Here is a 20,461-nt window from a genome sequence, read left to right as displayed (position 1 = left end):
CCACCATCCTGCACAGTAAAAACTAAAGCATCCTCTTGTGCATCTCGAAAGGCCAAAACCTGAAGCGGAACACTGCCTCTGCTAAGAGTACCTGCCCAAGTGGAGCAAGTGAGTGGCATATCATCTGTGTCTACCCACTCTTCTGGAAGGGCTGCCTCAATCTACAAGATCCTCCCTGCACTTCCTCTGAGATGTCCTGTCAGCTGAGACTTGGTCTCCTCTGGAAGCCTACGGAAAGCTTTCCAAGACCCCAAAGATGATGCAGGTCCCCTCTCCCACCTGGACCACTGCATGTAGAGTGAGGCACCAAGTGGTCTGCCATGATCATCTAAAATACTGTCATTCCACATGATGGGTTGCCTTTCAATCTCTTCACGAGAGGAAGGAGGAAACCTCCGAAGAGTGCTCCTGAAACTGGCCCATGCTTTCAGAATGGCAACCATGAGAGGGGACGAAGGTGATCTGAGGTGTGCTGTGGTGAAGATCCACCTAATACTGCTCATCTAGTCTCCTCCTGAAGAAGGTGTGCACCTGTGTATGTTGCTAATAAGAAAGGCCTTCCACGGTTCCTGCCTTGGCATAAGTCCCCGCACCACCATCTTACATAGTAAAGCTCTGCACTGTAAATCTGGATCAATAATATTGAGACCCCCTTCCTGTGTAGGGAGGATGAGGGTCTCCCAAGCCACCCTGGCTAAGGTATTTGCTGTGCCATCAAGCCCACTCCAAATAAAATTTCTGATCGGTCTCCTGAGCTGAGTGATGCAGTCCCTAGAATAGCACCAGCAAGAACAAACAAACTAGGCCGTGGCCAAGAGGACCTGGTTGACCACCACAACTCTAGAGGCAAGATACAGCTTGGCTGAGCTCCAAAAAAGGAGCTTCCTCCTGATGCTCTCCAACACGGGAGCAAACTGCTGCGTGGAAGAAATATCCAAGCCGACATGGCCGCCCAAATACCTGATAGGCACACCCCTCTGAACCGAAGTGAATCCTATGTCAAGCCCCCAGACTGCAGTGTCCTCATCACTGATCCAAAAGCCATTGGATTTATGCCAATTTATCTGCACCCCCGCCGCCAAGCAAAATAAATCCAATGCTGTCCTGAAAGAAGTGAGCGTCTCTGGAGTGGCATCCAAGTAAACTGCTGTGTCATTTGCCAACTCACTGTCAAGTAACTCCTCTTCCCTTCTACTGGGAAGTCTCAGCCCAAAGATGTCAGCTTGAGATCTAACATAGATACTCATAAGCTTTGGCCACGAACAAAAATAGGAAAGGAGCAAGGGGGCATCCCTGACGGACTGATTTGGAAATCTGAAATCTCTCACCCCTTAGGGAAAGAAAACGTGGTTGCAGATGCCTTATCCCGTATGTGGGCTTGTAGTTTGTCTGCCATTTCTACCATCTACCAGGAGTGGATTCATGGTATTCAGGAAGAATACATGCAGGATTCTAAGGCAGCTTCCATATTTGTGGAGTTACAGAGGCCATTGACCCAGGGGCATGCTGAATTTAAGCTGCATAATGGGCTGTTGACAGAATTTATTTGGTGTCAGATTCAAAGTACCGACTGCTGGTCTTACAGGAAATGCACTCATCTCCTATGGCAAGACATGCGGGTATTACTAAGACATGGGATGGTTTGTGGCGGGATGCTGTCACCACAATGTAAATATCCTAAGTCAAAGTACAGTTGACCATTTATTTGATCATAATTAAAGAGTTTTATATGTGTTAATTACGGTCAAAGAGTTATTTTAATGGTCAAAGGATTTACTACGGTCAAAGATACTTGACTCTAGTCAAGTAAACCTGACTACGGTCAGAGAGTGTTGACTTCGGTCAACAAGACTTGGTATGCGCCAAGAGAGGGTTAACCCCGGTTAACCAAGATGTGCCAACTCCGGTTGGAGAGACTTGGCTATAATTAAGGCGCCTTGACCTTGGGTCGAAGCTCTTTAATTATAATCAAGAGTGTTGACTCCGGTCAACCAGAGAAAATATATATATATATATTTATATATATATATATATTTGTTTAGATGTGCACATGTGTTTAGTGGGGACGCCCACCGTGACTAGGATTAGTCCACAGTGTGTTATTTGCATGCAAAGCGCTAACAATTAATGGGTACCATGGTGGTGCGCTTTAATTAATTGTTGCAGGTACTAGGAAGGATTATTTTTCCTAAGCGAAATGGGAGCCTGACAAGCATCCAGGAAGCGGTTCGTGTGACCGAGAGCTTTGAAGACTCCAGAATGGCCCATAGTGGCTTGTAATAGGTTTTAGTCTAGATTTTAGACAAGTGGCATGTTGCCAATTTGAATGGGGCTTGAAGCTCTTGTAAAAGAAGAATTCTTTTCATGTTTTGAGAGAGAGACTTACGAGACAGCTTGAAGCTGAACTTCTGTAATAGTTTTTCTGAAATGAATAAAGACCTTCGGGGGGGTCCAGCCCGACAATTTGTCCTGGGCCCTAGTGTATGTTCAGAGAGAGAGAGAGAGGGAGAGCCTTTGGAGAGTTAATTTCCGTCGTGGAAATAAAGTCAAAGCTGTTTCGTCAGTTTGGGTTGTATAAGCCATAGCTGTTGTATTACCCTTCGTCGAATACGGGTTGTATTGCTGGTTGTATTGGTATCAGAGCGTAGGTTCATAGCCTTCTCAGGTTGTGACGATTCAGCAAGAGAGTAAAGATGCAACGTTGACCCCGAAGAAAGGATGGCGTTGCCCTAAGAGGTGGCAGTTGGAAGGCTTGGGGCTTCAAATTGGACGGGGCAAGAACATTAACTTTGAAGCCTAGGTGATAATCGATGAACGTACTACAGGGAATGACCTCTGTACATCGAATTTCAAGCAAAGCATGAAGGTGTGGACACGCCTTCGCGATGGGGGATTCCGAGCTTGTGATGAATGTGTACGCCTCTGTTGCGCCAATATTTGGGGTCCCGTGAATATCAGACGGACGGACAAACTATGGAAATTGGGAAGGCAATGCGCGGTGAGCTATTCCGCTGTCTAACAGAGATGCTGACGAAGACCTTCAGCGAATCTTCGTGAAGGCTTAGATCGATGGTCATCAAGGCGCAGGCGCGACGCGCGATGACTCCTGCATAGCCAAGGTTTGAAACCTTTGGCTGTGCTGACGTGGCCAGGGTGCCACCTAGGCAGACACGTGGCATGCACAGAGCTGACGTGGCAGACACGTGTGGATGCTGACGTGGCAGCATGTGCAGGCTGATGACGTGGCAGTACACGTGGCATCCAGCTCAGAACTGACGTGGCACTCTGACACGTGGCAGCCAGGCTGGCAGACCTGTGGTTAGTGTGACCTTATTCAAACTAACTGCAGTTAGCTGACCCTGGTTAGGGATTTGGTCAGAGGACAGCCTAACCAGACTGGACTGGTGCAGTTAACCAGTTTGCTTCAGTTAGGGGCCAAGTTACAGTCATCTAACCAGACCAGAACAGGACTGATCTGGTTAATGTAACCAGTAGTTACCCATCTGGTTACTGTTCTTTCAACAAAAAAAAAAAAAAAAAGACAGTTGCAGAGACAGTTTTGGCTATCAATTTTCTCCTGCCTGTCAGACTTTTACTGTCAGAAAAGTAGCAGAAAACCAGAGAAAAGCAGAGAAAACAGAGATTTGCAGAAAAAGGAGTATGCATGCCTTTGAGCAGTAAAAAGAGGGAAAAACAGATGCCTTTTGAAACCATCTGCAGCAGCCAGAAAAGGGCAATATAGTTGATAATGCTTTGGCAACTGTGTGGGTATATGCCTTAAACTGACAGCCAGTATTGGCATAGATTGTGAATGCAAAACACCTCTTGTTGAGGTACCTTTTCTGTTGGAAAAGCAAAGGTAGTGTGCATTAGTTACTTGCACAGTGTGAGAAAATCTGCAGATCTCAGAATATGGATCAATCACCTATCCAGTGGGATTCTCAAGATAGGGATGTGCATCCAAGACAGAGGAATGTGCCACAGACTCAACAAGAATTTGAACAAATGGTACGCACTCGTATACAAGAGCTGGAAAATCTTAAAAGGGATCCCAGGGCTCAGCATTTGTTTCCAGCAGAGGCTATGCCTAATCCAGTATATGACGTGCCAATGCCAGAGGCACACTCTCGTGTACAGTCTGAGAGAGAGAGATCTCATAGATCTCATAGGAGACGGTCCCATAGTAAAAAGAGATCGAGGCGTCATCACCGATCTCCTAGTCCATCACCGTCTACCTCGAGTTCGACTTCTGTGTCTTCTTCTTCCTTATCAGATAAACCATCCAGGAAAAGAAGGAAAGACGAGAAGTCTGGGAAGAGAAAATCTTCCAAAGCGACCAGGGAATTTAAAGAGGGAGGAAAATCTGTTAAGTTTATGACCTACAATGGACAGTATGGTCATACAGACAAAGCATTGCAGTTTATCAGACAGTTTGATGCTGCATTCGGTACTGAGAAATTTTCAGAATCCTCCAAGTTAAGAATGGTCAGCCTACATTTAACAGCAACGGCTAGTGCATGGTGGAGTGCACTGACCACAGATGGATCAGCCCCAAGAAAGTGGAAGGGCTTCAAGAAAGCCTTCTACCAGCAGTTCATGCCTAAAGAGTTTAGAGACCATGTTCTTCAAGATTGGGACAGCTTGCACATGGATGCAGGAGATACAGTGGATGGGTACAACCAAAAGTTTTGGGATGCTTATTTGCAGGTTGCACCGTTCAAAAAGATCTCCAAAGGCACCCAGATGAGGAAATACAGAGCAGGTCTCACTCCAAGAATTCAGGCAGTAGTGAATGCTTTGGGGGCAAAGAATATTCAAGATCTTATGCATTCAGCCTCAGTAGCGAGTCTTGTGCCGCTACAAGATCCATCTACAGTGCCATCCTTGCATGCAGGACGTGCTGATAAAAAGAAAACTGATTTTCAAAAATCAGAAAAGAAAGAGTCCCCTAAGGCTGAAAAGAAAGGGTTTCAGCCTCAGAAGCCGAGGGGTACTCAGTTCTCGAAGACCTATAAGGGCAAATCTCTATTTACCCTGAACAGATAGCGGAATTCCGTAGAGATGGGAAATGCTTCAGGTGCGGTAAAGAGGGGCATGTGGCTGCCCAGTGCCCAGAAAAGCCTTCAACATCGAAGGGAAAAGAGGCAGAGAAGCCACGAGGACCGCAAAAGCCAATGGCGGGGGGAATTCCTGATATACTGGGTCATGCTTTGAACCCAGAAGAACGAGAATTGCTGCTATCATGGGGCAAAGTTAGAGACCAGCAAGCGCTAATTTTATTTGATCCAGGGGCTACTGATAATTTCATATCAGAGGATCTAGCCCTGAGGCTGGGAATAAAGACGGAAGAGCTAGGCAGGGCTTTGGATGCCGATCAAATGTTTTGTGGGAATCCTGTGCGAGTTACTCCCTTGATAGGGAAGCTCCGTCTTCATATTCAGAGTTATGTGGATCAGGAAGACTTCTTCATTTCTCCACTGAAACATTATGATGTAGTTTTGGGGATGCCTTGGTTTCACCACAAGGCACTGAAGTTGACTCTTCCTGAAAGAGTGCTGGAATTTGTACATAGGGGGAAAAATCAGCGTGTAATTGCCAGGAATAAAGGGGACACTATCCCCATTGTATCTGATGTTTCATGCGGTAAAGCAATAAAGTCTGCAATTTCTGCGTACATGGTTTTTGTAAAAGAAAAAGAGAATGATATGCATGCTGAAATGAATGATGCAGACAAAGATAGGTTTCAGTTTCTGGTAAACTTTAAAGATTGCTTTTCTGATGTTTTGCCAGGGGAGTTACCCCCAGAGAGACCAGAAGATCATCAGATAGAGTTAATGCCTGGTAGTGAGCCACCAAACAGACCCCCTTATAGAGTCAGTGCGACTCAGAGAGAGGAGATTATGGCTCAGGTACAGGACTTGCTGTCCAAAGGGTTGATTCAGCCCAGCTCGTCTCCTTTTTGTTCCCCTGTACTGTTAGTACAGAAGAAAGATGGTTCATTCCGTATGTGCGTCGATTATCGCGCACTGAACAAAATGACCATCAAAAATAGATTCCCTATTCCGCGTATTGATGATGTCTTGGATCAGTTAAATGGAGCTTCAGTTTTCAGCAGGATAGACTTGAAGAGTGGCTACCACCAAGTGAGGATACAGCCTCAGGATGTGCATAAGACAGCATTCCGCACAACATTCGGGTTGTATGAATACTTAGTGATGCCTTTTGGATTGACAAATGCTCCAGCCACATTCAATAGAATGATGGATCGCATCTTCCGGAAGTACAGGCATTTTACGGGTACCTTCTTTGATGATATCTTAGTTTTTTCTAACACAGAGGAAGAGCACAGAGAACATCTTGCTATAGTGTTTCAAGAGCTGAGAAATCATCAGCTCTATGCAAACAGCAAGAAAAGTGAATTCTTCCTGGAAGAAATCCACTATCTGGGGCATATAATATCCAAGAATGGGATACAAATGGATCCAGCAAAGATCCGTGCCATTCAGGAATGGCCAGAGCTGAAAACTGTGCATGAAGTTCGAAGCTTTTTAGGCTTGTGTTCTTACTACAGAAGATTTATCAGACATTTTGCTGATATCGCAGCTCCATTACATGACCTCACTAAGAAAAATGCAGCTTTCACATGGGGATTATCACAGAAGGAAGCATTCAATACACTCAAGGAAAAGTTGACTACAGAGCCTATTCTGGTAGTTCCGGATCTGTATCAGTCTTTTGATGTGGATTGCGATGCTTGTGGAGAATGTGTTGGGGCTGCGTTGCATCAGAATGGTCATGTAGTAGCCTATGAAAGCAGGCGACTTCGGGATGCGGAAAGATATTTAGGAATCTATGAGAAAGAGTTATTGGCTGTAATTCATGCTATCCATACCTGGAAACATTATCTTTTGGGTGCAGATTTTACTGTCAAAACAGATCACCAAAGTCTGAAATACGTTTTGACTCAGACCAAGCTTTCAGAGAAGCATATGAAATGGGCAAACATGCTGTCAATGTATCATTTTCAGATTGTCCATACCCCAGGAATTCGGAACAGAGTGGCAGATGCCTTGTCCCGAAGACCCCAGGTCAACAATGTAACTATTGCTTATCATCAGGACCTGGAAGGCATGAGGGAGCAATATGCTCATGATTCTGATTTTGGTGAAATTTTACAGCAGATGCAAGAAGGGCAATCCACCTGTCACTATTCCCTGAAAGATGGGTATTTAATGAAAGATGATTGCCTATGCATCACCCAGGAGATGAGGAAAAAGATTTTAGGGGAATGCCATGCACCTCCCTATGCTGGACATAGAGGAATTACAGCAACAACTCTAGCACTAGAGAGGTATTTCTTTTGGCCAGGAATGCGGAAAGATATACATCAGTTTGTTACTGAATGCCTTACGTGTCAGAAAATGAAATATGATAGACAGAAGGCACCTGGCCTACTTATGCCTCTTCCCGTGCCTCAGGCACCATGGGAAAATATTACAATGGACTTTATTTTTGATTTGCCGAGATCAAAGTCAGGGAATGATGGGATTTGGACTATCATTGATAGATTCAGCAAGCAAGCTCATTTCATTCCGGTTCGCAAAACCATAAAGGCAGATCATATGGCTAAGCTGTTCATGGCACAAATTTTTAAACATCATGGTATGCCTAAGTCCATTGTTAGTGATCGAGATCCTAGAATGACCAGTCTATTCTGGAGAGCTTTATTTGATAACATGGGGACGAATCTGAATTTTTCTTCTTCTTTCCATCCCCAGACAGATGGTCAAAGTGAAGTAGCAAATTCTACCATTTTGGATATGCTAAAATGCTACGTGGGTGACCAGAGTTCAGACTGGGAAAAGTACCTACCCTTAGTAGAGTTTGCTTACAATAATACAGTACATAGCTCTACAGGGAAAGCCCCTTTTGAAGTCATATATGGAAAGGTGATTTTGCCACCTATATTGAGGACTAAAGATGAAATATTTGCAGCTGATCAGTTTGTAAGAGACCTCCAGACAGCTTACAGCCAAGTCCGGACAGCAATTGAAAGGTCTCAAGAGAAACATAAAAGGGCTGCAGATAAACATAGGAGACAGCTAGATCTCAAGGAAGGGGACTGGATACTTTTGAAGTTTGAAAAAGCTAGGCTCCGCAAGTTTAAAGGCAAACAGAAAGTGTATGCAAAGTTATCTCCCAGATATTATGGCCCTTTCAGGGTTACAGAGAGAATAAATGAGGTTGCATACAGATTAGCATTGCCAGAGCATTGGAGGATTCACAATGCATTCCATGTGAGTCTTCTAAAGAAATTTTAGGGACCAGAGCCTACAGAACCATTATCAGAAGATCCACCAGAAGTGGATGAGCTGGAGGAAGTCCTTCAGCCAGAGCAAATTGTGTACCATACTGTACGTAAAGGCCCTCAGGGTAAGGAATTTTGCAGGTATCTTGTAAAATTCAAGAATTATACGGCATTAGATGCCAAGTGGATGAACGAAGATATGTTATCCGATCATCCACAGCTTTTGGATGTTTACAAGGAAGCTTTTCAGTTGCGGTCAACTGAATAGAAGCCGAGGGGATGTCACCACAATGTAAATATCCTAAGTCAAAGTACAGTTGACCATTTATTTGATCATAATTAAAGAGTTTTATATGTGTTAATTACGGTCAAAGAGTTATTTTAATGGTCAAAGGATTGACTACGGTCAAAGATACTTGACTCTAGTCAAGTAAACCTGACTACGGTCAGAGAGTGTTGACTTCGGTCAACAAGACTTGGTATGCGCCAAGAGAGGGTTAACCCCGGTTAACCAAGATGTGCCAACTCCGGTTGGAGAGACTTGGCTATAATTAAGGCGCCTTGACCTTGGGTCGAAGCTCTTTAATTATAATCAAGAGTGTTGACTCCGGTCAACCAGAGAAAATATATATATATTTATTTATATATATATATATATATTTGTTTAGATGTGCACATGTGTTTAGTGGGGACGCCCACCATGACTAGGATTAGTCCACAGTGTGTTATTTGCATGCAAAGCGCTAACAATTAATGGGTACCATGGTGGTGCGCTTTAATTAATTGTTGCAGGTACTAGGAAGGATTATTTTTCCTAAGCGAAATGGGAGCCTGACAAGCATCCAGGAAGCGGTTCGTGTGACCGAGAGCTTTGAAGACTCCAGAATGGCCCATAGTGGCTTGTAATAGGTTTTAGTCTAGATTTTAGACAAGTGGCATGTTGCCAATTTGAATGGGGCTTGAAGCTCTTGTAAAAGAAGAATTCTTTTCATGTTTTGAGAGAGAGACTTACGAGACAGCTTGAAGCTGAACTTCTGTAATAGTTTTTCTGAAATGAATAAAGACCTTCGGGGGGGTCCAGCCCGACAATTTGTCCTGGGCCCTAGTGTATGTTCAGAGAGAGAGAGAGAGGGAGAGCCTTTGGAGAGTTAATTTCCGTCGTGGAAATAAAGTCAAAGCTGTTTCGTCAGTTTGGGTTGTATAAGCCATAGCTGTTGTATTACCCTTCGTCGAATACGGGTTGTATTGCTGGTTGCAGATGCAGTTAAATTTGTGAGTGAATGTTTGGCCTGCCAGCAGAATAAAGTGGACAGCCGGTTACCTGCGGGTCTCTTGCAGCCATTACCTATTCCAAAAGGCAAATGGACTCACATTGCTATGGATTTCATCACATGGTTGCCTTCCACAGAGCGGGGATGGGATAGCATTTTTGTGGTGATTGACAGAATGACAAAGCAGGCCCATTTCATACCCACTACGACCCGTTATTCAGCATCACATGTTGCTTGGCAGTTCATTGAGCATGTTTTTAAGCATCATGGCTTCCCTCAGGAGATTGTCAGCGACAGAGATGCTGGCATTGGAAATGGCAGAGGTGGTACATGGGATCTCACGGACCTTGATGTTGAGACCCTCACATTTAAGAAGGATTTGACTATGGAGGTTGATACAAAGGCAAGTAAAACTGGCATCCAAGAAGAGATTAAGGAGCATGAAGCAAGACGGGACAATGCACTGAAGATTAGAATAGGGGGACTGCTTGCAGGTTGGTACAAAAAGGAGGACTCTTTCAGTGATACTTTAGCACATATCAAAGTGGCCTTGCCTAGCATTGAATGGACGGTTGGCGACGATGAAGGTGCCAGCCTAACTCGTATCTAGCACTCTAGAGCACATGCCACCATTACACCTACCTCACGAGATTTATGTGTTAAGATTCTCTGACAATTTTACATGTTGAAAGGGACTAAGGTATTGATAGCTGAAGAACTCACACGAGCTCAATTGAAGTAGAAGGTGATGGAATTATTGAAAGTCAAGGCTGTTGGAAAGGATGGAAGATGGGCAGTTTATCGTGAGGACATAGCCCTCGTCAAGGAGTTTAAATCCAAATCAAAAGACTCTCAGTCTGAAACTGATGTATGCCCAATTATGCTTTTGTTTTTTAGAATATATGTAGGTACTGTGAATAACTAGAGTTGCTTTTTGCACTCCTAGGGAGCTGCCATGTGCCCTCCCTAAGTGGACGTATTAGCTGGTTTTTTCGCTGTCCCATAGACTAGCTGGTCTCCCATGGACATTAATGGACTTTCTTTCTTTCTGGTGCTTGTTGCTGAAATAGTTGCCTTTGTTGGCTCACATTTCACATCCACCCCCTTGGAGGTCTCCTTAATCGCCGTCTGCATTGTGGCAATCCGCTCCACAACTACAGGGCTGCTCCTTGGAGCTATCTCTACCAGTCTTCTGAGGTTCTCTACCTCCTTATGGAGATCAACAGCCTATGCATGGGCTGTGATGAAGTTGCGGCTAAGAGTATCTAGCCGTCTTTGCTGCTCCGCCTCTTTGGCTCGCATATGGTGCATCTCTGTGAGTACCTGTTGTATGACCTTTAGAGAGACCATGGGCTGTGGTGAGTAGGCATATAGCATGGAGGTGGAGGGCAAAGTGAGAAAGAAAGAAAGAAAGACTGATGGGTCTATGAGACTGTGAAAAATCTTGATACAAACAAGCTGTGTGGGTGGAGCTACTAAATGAGCATCCACTCCAATGCAGAATGGAAAATGATAAGTGTTGAGTGTAATAGTGCTACATAGTCATGTCAAAATGATGATCGTCTACACAACACTCACATCCTCATCATCAGAGTGTCGAAGGTGGATGAGGTAGTGGGGCCATAAAGTCAGAGATAGAGTGCTAGCAGCTACCTGCGGACGTGGTCCTGTGTCGTCTTTTGGTCGTAGCTCTACGTTTGACAAGGGCTAACGTAACCTCTATCGGGGGAGCCCCAACTCTGAACAAGGAAGGAATATCCCCAATTGTAATATGTGCATCCATCCTCTGTCTGAGCTGTCGCGTCGTTGGCTCTGTGTCACAATCGTGACAAGGCCTCGTGGTATGGTCTGGCTGGAAGAAATCAGTGATCGAGCTCTGAGAAGAGTCTATCAAGGAGGTCTGCAGCAGCTTGGGAGAAACCAGCCATGGTCTGGTATGGCATGGGTATCTAGGGGGGAGGGGGTGTGTGGGAGCTTACATTGTGAGAGTGGGAGAGGTGACAGAAGAGGAGGAGGGGCAGAGGGCTGAGCCAAAGACTGGGGGGAGGGGAGCTAGGACAGACCGTCTGAGGGGCTTGAGGGCAGATGAGTCAGCAAGAAGTGTGTGATAGAGCCAACACAATATATGGCTGTACTATCCGCCTGGAGAGGCAATATGATGTCTAGAATCGAGATGTCTGACATGTATCTTAGTGTTTCAGATTATATGTACATGTTTATATTGTATATTTTACATATATTAATTATGCGCTTTTCCAGGTGAAACTCCTATGAGCTTTTTGAAAGATTCTCTTCAAACCCTGGAAACTCGTTTCTAGAAATGTTTCTGATGATTGTGTGTATGCATGATTATTGTAAATATAGTACACATACATATATATTCTAGTACAAAAAAACTAAATTTGTATGATTGGATATATTCTAGTCTTACAAAGGTGTATATATATATGGTACACATACATATTGTAAACTACTCGGTGCTTTCTATCAATTCAGACAACGGATTTTGCAGAGGCGTTTGAATGAAATGATTGCGAGTTGCCAAACACATATACTTGAACTTAAGAGATTGCAATTAAGCTGGAATTAAGACTTATACAGCTTAAACACAAAGTGACATCATTGGAAATTGCAATATGATTGAGGGGCCAAGACGCCCCCCCCCCCCTTATCCAGGCTCACTTTATTCTTGAAAATGGAGATACAAGACCACGGTGCAATGCATCTTCCAAACTGATGAACTCAGTGAAAGCCTAGGACCTAGATACAAGACTCAAGAGCATATGTACAAGGTAGACAACAAAAAGGAGGACTCCAAGCTTAGGTTTCAACTCTTGGCTTGCCCAATCCACAAGGAAGAAGCGTGCAACCTCTCTACAACAGCACGTTCTCTCTCTACAGTTCCAGCCCCTCCTCTCCAGAAATCTGCCCCCTCTCAGCTCTTCTGGAACAGCAGGAGCATCCTCTCTCCTTCTCCTAGCCTCGAGCAGCCACAGCCCTTTTCTCTCTCCTACTGCAGTTTTTCTCTCTCTACTGCAGAATTTCTCTCTCTACTGTTCCAGCCCATTCCCCTTGCAGAAATCTGCCTTTCTGTGCACCTCTGGAACCGCAGCAGCTCCTCTCTTACATCCCCTCCCTTGGGATCAGCATTGGCACTCTCTCTCTACAGCTATCACTCCATAAAAGCTTTCTCTCTAGCCTACATGCTATTTTTTTAAAGCTGTTTTCATTCCAGCCCCATTTCCACACTCTCCTCACCCAAGGTAGCTTCAGAGGCATCAAGGACTTCATCTACAAAAGGGTCAAGCCACGAAGGGAGTCTATTGACGTACTCTAAGGTCATAATTGAGCCATACTGAGCTCATTTGTTTGTCGTCTTATCGTGTATCTCCATTACCCTTGGCATGCTGCCAGGCCCACACCCAAAGCTCAGGGAACATTCTCTTGAATGGTTCCTAGGCAGTATGCAATCTATGCCTTTGATTGGTCCCATGTTTGGGTACTCAGGTGGGGTGTGGTTTCCAGATGTCCCTCTCAAAGAGAGGCCATCACGCTTGGGGGCACGAATGCCCATAACCGCAAGCAAGGGGGTCCACCCTCAAATGCTAGACCTAGTCCCCATTGTCTATAACTGAACAGTAGGAAAACATTTCATTTCTTAATAAGCATACTATTGAAAAACAAAAAGAAATAGTACCAAGCAAGTGGATACATGTTGAAGCAGGATGACACATATATTACCACATGACATTATATTTTGCATACTTGTTAATATATACATACAAGGTATATGAAATGTACATATATGAGTATACTATCATATCTTATAAGTCTTTACACACGTGCATGTGTGCCCTACATGCCGCACACACTCACGTATACATATGTCAAGTGTATGTTGTGATTAATGACATGGATATACATAAGAGGATGTTACTGAAGTTACATATTACTAAAAAACCCATATTTAAAGTATGAGTTATCTCTATATATACTCATCCACATTTCGAAGGTCAAAGATAATAATTTAGTAGGAAGAATTGATCATGCTACAATTACGGGGATGTGGGAAGATCTCTTTGTTTACTCTTGATTTGGCGTAGTGTACGTCAGTCTTCCTATTTGGCTGCAGTAGGGAGAGCCCTCCCAATAGTGTGAGCTCATTTTTAATTTACTACAATTGAGTGAACTCCATCCTGACCCCTACAGCTCTCGAGCATCCACTGTTGTCCATGTACACTAATTTGTTGAGCTGCATTGACCTAAATACAGTAAATTTGAAATAAATTGCTCATTATTGCTAGTTCTTTCTATTCATGATGTAGTTGATCATTTACTGCTTAGATCTTTTTCCTTTCAACCTCTACCCAAGATTTTTTTTTTTCATGGGTTTCAACTTGCTGTTGCGACTTTAAATTGATGAGTTGAAGGATTGCTATAAGAGTATTGAAAAGAAAATGGTTCAACTACGTTGTGGGTGATCCTTTACAAGCTGGGTTGGCATACTGCCAATGCTTGACGACCTTTATAAAGGTGGTTGGTGAAAGCTTTAATTCATTGGATCTTATCCCTTGGTACGTCAGCATTATCTAGTCAAACCTCTACATATTGCTCTACTAGTAGACTCTAGAGTAGTCTATGAAATGAAAACACGGAGAGAGAGAGAGAGAGAGAGAGAGAGAGAGGGAGAGAGAGAGATGCTTGCTAAGTTTTTTTCATATGAGCAGAGCAGATGGGATCCGGGCCGCTATTCATTGCTTGCAGGATTTGTTGAAATTGGCGAGACATTTGAGGCAGCAGTGGCTAGGGAGGTGCAGGAAGAGGCTGGAGTAAAGTTGAATTGTAACAGTATCAAGTAATTATGCTATCTGACCACATGTTACTTTTGCTAACCCTTTCCTTTTTTCAACAATGCCTGCATGCGAGGTCACTTTGTTTTGATTTCCTTTCCTTGCCAAAAGCTAGTATCTCTCAATATGGAAAAGATAGCTATACATGTAGAGAAGGATATCGAGTGATGCCATGTGCCCATCCATAGAAATGATTTGAATAAAAAAGCCAATGATTGCTAAGGTTATGCATCTTCTTGAGTTGCTAGTGATGATTCTAGAGTGCTGAGAAAAGACAAGGCTGTTTATTGGGTATCCTTAGATATTTTTGCTTCCCCCCACAAAAAGAGGGCGTAGTACCTTTGATAAAAAAAGAGAGGGGATAGTACTCATTCAAAAGGGTTACCTTTCATTTGAGTCAGTCTAGCAAAGTCTTTACAGTTGGCACATGTACTCGGTCCAAGAGGGACATCTCCAAGTAGGGTTTAGTATCTCAAACGAGGTTATCTTCAGAGAGGCGATCTAATGTGGGGCATTGGCATGAATTGTGGAGCAAAAGTTACATGCAAAATGAGTATTGAAGCATCAACGTCAATACCAGAGAAACAAAACTCTTAAGGGGGATTTCCTTCAAGCTTCCACCCAGCCACGGGTTCCCACATGAGCCCAGGCTGCTATGTGTGTTTTCTCTTGTGAGGTTCTTTTTCCTCTCAATTCCTTCCTCCCTCTCTAGAACCCTCCCCCATGCCCAATGCTTTCCATATGGGTCCTTCTCATGGTGCCATGTGCCCTTGAATGGACCTTTCACTAAAGTCTTCTTAAGGGCATTCCATTTGTTGACTTATTAATGCCCAGGCCTAGGAATACCCCTAGACCCTAGCCCTTTGATCCCACATGCAAGCATTGTCTAGACCTCTTTGTTTTTTGTCTCACCATAATCAGACCATAAGCTTTCACAATTATGGTTGATGTAACGTTTCCTTCCCCTTAAGAATGGTCATGTCCTTGAGAACAAAATTGGGAAACCTCTTTACGTCTATTCTTCCACTTAATCCAAGAGATTTCGGAACCTGAAACCGAGATGGCAACGTATGCTTGGGTACTGATGAAAACATAAGTGTAGCTTCCCTTACTAAATTATTATACTTTAAATTTTTTCTCAATTACTCATAATTTTGTCTAAAGTTGCATACAGATGCCCTTCTTTCCTTTGTTCTTTCACTTGCTCTATAAAAAGTTTTAATTGGTAAGATTGGATATATTCTAGTCTTGTGAAGGTATAGATTGTTGATATATTGTATGTCCTGTTCTTGTTTCTTGTCTATCTAAAATTTTCTTGGTTCATATGGTAAAGATGTAGGTTCGATGAGTTGAAGTAGGATTTAATTTCCAATGAGATTGTCATCATCTCCTAACTTCTTTTTAAGCCTACTTACATGAAAAATTGAATGCACTCTACATCCTCCTGGTAAGGCTAATTTGTAAGCCAGTTCTCCAATCTCTCAAGTATTGAAAATGGTCCACAAGATACCTAGGAGATTACTTAGCAGGTTTACCCGTCTTTAAGACTTGGGCACCCTAAGATAGACTTTCTCAGTTTCTTCAAACTCCAACTTTCCACAGTGTGGGTTGACCTGTCCCAACTGACCTTGGTTGGATGGCTTCGACCACCCTAACCTGGCCTGGTTTTCCCCCGACCCTGGCCAGGTCCAGCCCATTCCAACTGCTGCAAATCCCTCTACCAGACAGCCACTTCCTGGATCCTGGTATCCTGCCATCTGTCTAGACCTTTTTCAAGCCCATACCACCTGCTGCAGCTCCGTACAGACTCATAACATGCCGCCATCTGTCCTGGGCCATTCCTGGACACTCTCTTGCCCTGGAACCTCTTCCTTAGTTCCGTACACTCTGCTGCAGCATTCTGTATGGCTGCAATCATAGGCGCCTTCAATCCCGGGTCCAAGCCCAAAACACGCTGTACACCTGCTGAGCATCATCCACAAGGTGCCATATGGCATTGCGCACTTCCTGGCAGATCTCCTTGCACTCCTGCCCTGAATTTGTAGGAAATACCTCCTTGCAGCCAGGTATGTGCCTTGGGTGTGCTGCCCACGTGGCAGCCAATATGCTACTCATGTGGCAGACCTATTACTATTGCAAAATCGGTCTCATCCACAAAAGGTTTGTTTGGATCCACAAATTGCACCTTAGGAACAAGGGTAAGTGGATACCTTAAAGTTTCAAAGCTTTGATCGAGTTCATCGTTCCACCTTTACCGTCTCTGCTTTATTCTTAGATAGGATATCTCATGCATGCAACATAAAGCTTTTCGCTTTTGAATGCTATAGGCCCGCCCTTCTCATATAAAACTGTTGCTATTTAAAGTTTCAAAACTTTGATTGAGTTCATCAAACTGGGTGACTAGGTTTACCCTCTCTATTTCTCACACACTTGCACAATTGGGTCAGGTGCATCCCCCCTCTCTCACCCTTCCCTCCCTCTTTTTGGAAATTACTTTTAAAATTTTACAAAGCCAGCATACCTTACGTATCTTAAAAATTTTGCCATATGGCACAACATACTATTGGAAAAGTCACCTCCCCGATCTGTAAGCCCCCATATGAGAAGAGTGTGGGGGAGGTGGACTTAGGCGTATTAGGGCTGCCACGTGGGCAGCACACCTAAGGGCATACCTGGGAGGTTGGAGACTCTTTGGAGGCCTAGGACTCTATGGAACAGAGACAATGGCATCAACAACAGTTTGGAGCGGATCTGCGCAACTTTGGTGGTGTGGGATCTGACTTCAGCATGGCAGGAACGTGCAGGAACATCCCGGGAAGGTGGTGCCTACTGTACAGAGCTATACAGGTCTGAAACAGGGCCCTCGGGGAAGCAGCAGGTCGTGAACAAAGGTGGAATGGCCAGGGCAGATAGGCGCCTATATGGAGCAGTAGTTGAGAAAGGCGACAGACTGCAAGAGTTGGCGTGGCAAAACTGGGCCAGGAAAGGACTCATATAGAGGCGGATCTGGCTGGCCTAGGCCTGGGCCAGTGGCAGCCAGCCACACGGTCAGGTAGGCCAGCCACAGGCTGGGGCAGCCAACCAGGTTGGTTGGGACAGACCTGGGGTTGGCCATATGGAGGGCTCCCAGTCCCTTTAAAAGGGAGCCATTGGAGGCTCACATAAGTTTTCTATTGGAGCGGCATCTGAGTAGCAGATTGGAGCAGTAGAAAGCCAGCCTAAAGAACTTGTCAAGGACTAGAGAAGGTGGCAGACATTTGTAGACAAAGAGCTCACTGGAGGCTTCATGCGTATGCGGACATTCAGGGCAGTAAGAATGGATCATAGGGGGAGCTTGGGCCTCACCATTGGCAACATTCCAGAGCAACCAAGGCCAGCACTGCCTTACCAGTGGTTGTCTGGGAGGATATTCTGAAGGTGTGTTTATGGGACACGACAACGAGGCCCACCTAAGCTCAGAGGGAGCATGCATGCCGAGTGTTTTGTGAGTGCCACGGAGGTAGGAGAACAACTATTGGTTGTGCACAGGTGTCCACATCTGGGTAGCACTCTGCTACTAGAGGGTGAGACACTGGGCGTACATTTTCTATATTGTCCATTGTGGACATAAATATAAAGCTTTGTGGGTTCTACATCTCTCCTGTGCATTGCTCATGTACTTATTGCACATGTGTTGGGATATTTTGTAGCCTAAGGTGTGGGAACACTAGGCCTAGAAGAATCATTCACTGTGGGTGTGAATGTGGCTGGTTAGGCGTGCCACTTGTGAGTGTACTAGAGTGTCCTACAGTTGTGTTGGTGTGGAGTGTTCCCATGCCACTTGTCGAAGTAAACCTAGTCCTAGATTTGATTCCTTGTCTGTGACATCATTAGTGAGGTTAGGAGATATTCCTCCGCTGACCTCACCTATGATGTCAGGTGAGGCTTGCCAAGCCTATGAAGGAGGCATGTTGTGCGTGATTCTTATGCCCAATCTATCACATCTACTTTGTCTCTGTGTTTCATCATGTGATTGCTGGCGCTCTCTCTCACACCATGTGTTCTAACATGGTATCAGGGAAGGGATTCGGATGAGCTGGTGGATCTATTCCTGCTTTAGAGTTGCTGCCCATCGTGGATCTCCGCCACTCATCCTGCGCTGCCTTCGCACTTGCTTGAATCTGTTGTCTGTGCTCGGACCTAAAGATGACGACCTACAGCAGCTTCCCTATGGATTGCAGATCTAACTGATCTTGTCTTGATCTCTTCAAACTCCATATTGTTGAGTTCACAAAGCCTGCGATGAGTGTTGTACAGCTCCAGGTGCAATGCCAAGCACAGATGCAAAATAGGGTGGCTACTGTGGAGCGTTCATGGATGCTATGGGCAATCTTTGAATGCATATGAACTCTCAGAATTTCTCAGGATTGATGTAACCGTAGTTCAACCGCACAGTTTTTGGCTGTGTGGTGGATTGTGTCACCCTCAGAGTCACCAGTTCCAGAGGTTGTCATTTTCTGATTAGACTATCGCCTTTGTCAATTAAAAAATCAGGAATACTAAAGCCCATTCTGAAATTGGGGCTTTCCTGATTTCTCAATTGCTTTATCAAACTCCAAGCCTTAACGCGTGAAAGTTTGGGGCCTTGGAGACATTAGTGTAATTTCATCCTTTATTTACACATGATTTCGGAGATTTCGCCGATTTAGGCAGAACTGGTCAAAATTAAAGCCTCCTATCCGACATTTGTGAGTTTAAGCCCAGAGTGATGGGCCGATTGCCCCAAGAAGCTACTCCTATGGCCTTCATCGACACATCATTTGTGGACATCCTTACTGAGTGTTTCATTGACATTCGGATGCGTATCCTTGCATGCAGGAGCTTTAGGGGGACATCTCTCATTTTGAGAGATCTACATTTTATTTTATGGGTGTGGTTTCTCTGACCTTGCTATGCATAAAATGAATGTTTTTTGAGCAAATAATGGTTCTCTGCCTTGGATAGTCCTCCAAAAATGATTTTATTTATTTGTGTGTGTGAGCCTTAGTTACATGCTTTAGAGATTCCCTTTCCCCAGTGAGCAGGAGGTTATTATGGAGAAACTTGTTTATGGCTATGGATGGAGCTCCTATGAATCAGGCTTAAAAGGGAATTACTAGGATGTCCTAGACCTCTGGGTTGCCATGCATCCATGCTTTGACTTGGAGCCTTTGAGTCATATTTGAACGTAAAGCCATGAGAGTGCTTAGTTCAACCTTTGAACCATGCTCAAACTAAAGCCTCTGAGTTGGCATGGGAACCATGTCTAGTTCTAACATGGCACAATCCGGAGACCATAATAGGCCTTATTTCAGGTTTTCTCTTAGTTACACCACCTTTTACTCTGAAGGGGGTTTGTTGGGATATTTCATAGCCTAAGGTGTGTGAACATTAGGCCTAGAATGTGCTACTTGTGGGTGTGAATGTGGCCTAGTTGGATGTGCCACTTGTGATTGTGCTAGAGTGTCCTATAGTTGTGTGGACGTGGAGTGTTCCTATGCCACTTGTCCAGTCCTAGATTCGATTCCTTATGTGTGTGATATCATTAGTGAGGTCAGGAGATATTCCTCCACTGACCTCACCTATGATGCCAGGTGTGAAGGAGGCACACTGTACTTGATTCTATGCCTAATCTATCACATCTACTTGTGTCTCACTCTTTGTGTCCCATTATGTTGCTGCTGGCTCTCTCTCTCGCCTAGCCGCCATGCTGCTCTGCCCTGCTCCGCCTACCCTGCCCCTAGCTGCTCCACCTACGCTGCCCCGCTCCTCCCTGCTCCACTGCCATGCTGCTCTGCGCACCACGCTCTAGCCGCCTTGCTGCCCTGCTGCTCTGCTGCCCCCACGCCCCTTGCTGCTCCGTCACCTGCCTTGCTGACCTGCCTAGCTCGCCTTGCTGACCCGCCGCCTAGCCCCCTTGCCTTGCCCTTGCTGCTGCTGCTGCTTCCTTCGAGCTGTGGCTGCCCCGGCCCCTCCCTTGCCTTTGCCATTGGCCTAACCCCCTCCCTCTCCAT

At 44.8% G+C, this 20,461-nt stretch overlaps 1 protein-coding gene across 8 annotated transcripts in view; it reads left to right on the top strand.

Annotated features, from left to right (window-relative positions):
* Positions 1-20,461, top strand: part of LOC147880642 (uncharacterized) — a 168,310-nt gene that overhangs the window by 62,165 nt on the left and 85,684 nt on the right. For all 8 annotated transcript variants that reach the window (XM_087371008.1, XM_087371007.1, XM_087371004.1 and 5 more), the window contains exon 8: positions 14,307-14,434. In XM_087371008.1, the coding sequence (XP_087227134.1) occupies positions 14,307-14,434 (128 nt within the window). The remainder of the gene's footprint in view (positions 1-14,306; positions 14,435-20,461) is intronic.

Source organism: Dipteris shenzhenensis, chromosome 32 (assembly GCF_047967505.1).
Source record: "Dipteris shenzhenensis isolate YYH24624 ecotype China chromosome 32, Dip_SZ_1.0, whole genome shotgun sequence".
NCBI classification, from domain to species: domain Eukaryota; kingdom Viridiplantae; phylum Streptophyta; class Polypodiopsida; order Gleicheniales; family Dipteridaceae; genus Dipteris; species Dipteris shenzhenensis.
The sequence above is the reverse complement of the archived record's forward strand: the minus strand, read 5'-3'. Positions and strand labels throughout refer to the sequence as shown.